This window comes from Acanthisitta chloris, unplaced genomic scaffold (assembly GCF_000695815.1).
Source record: "Acanthisitta chloris isolate BGI_N310 unplaced genomic scaffold, ASM69581v1 scaffold43796, whole genome shotgun sequence".
Taxonomy (NCBI): Eukaryota; Metazoa; Chordata; class Aves; order Passeriformes; family Acanthisittidae; genus Acanthisitta; species Acanthisitta chloris.
This window is the reverse complement of record NW_008677301.1, coordinates 1,787-3,178: the sequence shown is the minus strand read 5'-3', so window position 1 is coordinate 3,178 and position 1,392 is coordinate 1,787. Positions and strand designations below refer to the sequence as shown.

General features: G+C 56.6%; 1 protein-coding gene across 1 annotated transcript in view; it reads left to right on the top strand.

Moving 5' to 3' along the window:
* Nucleotides 1-354: 354 nt before the first annotated feature.
* NPRL2 (nitrogen permease regulator-like 2 (S. cerevisiae)) overlaps nt 355-1,392 on the top strand; it is a gene marked incomplete at its 5' end in the record, with an annotated part of 2,811 nt that continues 1,773 nt past the window's right edge. The window contains 2 exons of the mRNA XM_009076437.1: nt 355-523; nt 786-893. Coding sequence (XP_009074685.1) covers nt 355-523; nt 786-893 — 277 coding nt within the window. The remainder of the gene's footprint in view (nt 524-785; nt 894-1,392) is intronic.

Here is a 1,392-nt window from a genome sequence, read left to right as displayed (position 1 = left end):
CTGTCCCCGTGCCCGGCAGGTTCGCTGCGATGTCTGCAAATGCCCGTGCGAGGGGTGGGTGCCTGGTTCTGGGGGGGTTTGTGCTGCAGTACTGCTCTGCCATCTCAGATCCGGGAAGGTCAGACGAGACTAGAGGGCTGTGCTGTTCTTGAAGAGGCTGTTTTTTTCCCTGATGGTTGGCTTCTTTTTCTCCCTTTTCTCCAGACTGTGTTTTGCACTCTGAGCATTTAGGGATTAAACATCATTTTTCCTACAAAGTAGTAAACCCTCCACTTCCAGAGCCTGGAACTATCCTCGTGGGGGGCTCAGGCCTCCGTGAGGGCGTAGGTGCAGGTTATCCTTGTGTTCCCACAGGACAGCCATGGAGAAGAAGCTGATTGGTTGTCCCGTGTGTATTGAGCACAAGAAGTACAGCCGCAATGCTTTGCTCTTCAACCTGGGCTTCGTGTGTGACGCCAGAGCCAAGGCCTGTGCGCTGGAGCCCATCGTGAAGAAGCTGGCTGGCTACCTCACAACCCTTGAGGTGAGACCTGAGCCGTGGCCAGTGGAGCCTGGCTGCCTCCTGGTCCTCCCCACAGTGCGTGGACACCTCACCGGTGTCCTGGAGCACACTGTGGGGCACCGAGCATCGCTGGGATAGAGGTCAGGTTTACAGTGAGGAGGGGATCATGCTGGTTTTACCCACAGATCACTTGAATTTAAGGGAGAATGGGGTCCAAGGTGTTTGGCTCCTCTAGGCAGTAATCCTGTGGGAAGGAGCTGACTCGATATCCTTCTCTCTTTAGCTGGAAAGTGGCTTCATCTCCAACGAGGAGAGTAAACAGAAGCTGGTGCCCATCATGACCATCCTGCTGGAGGAGCTGAATGCCAAAGGGAAGTGCACCCTGCCCATAGGTATGGCAGCCATGCCTGCCCAGCAGTGAGGGCAGGAGTGGGGTAGGGTGGTTCTGGGAGGCAGCTGGACCATCCCCTGCCTGCGTCAGCTCTGCCTGTGCTGCTCCCAGCAGCTGCCTGTCTGTCTGTGCTTGGAGCTGAGGGTGTCTGAACCAGCCTCGCCCTGGCTGGCTCAAAGGGACGGGCAGGATGAGGTTACGGGCTGCAAATACCTTGTTCCGTGTGGCATCTTGGTGTCCTGGGGCTGATAGTCATGAGCTTCTGAAGGAACCTAGACTGCCTGCGTCAGCTCTGCCTGTGCTGCTCCCAGCAGCTGCCTGTCTGTCTGTGCTTGGAGCTGAGGGTGTCTGAACCAGCCTCGCCCTGGCTGGCTCAAAGGGACGGGCAGGATGAGGTTACGGGCTGCAAATACCTTGTTCCGTGTGGCATCTTGGTGTCCTGGGGCTGATAGTCATGAGCTTCTGAAGGAACCTAGATTTCTATGGAGACCTTCCTCTT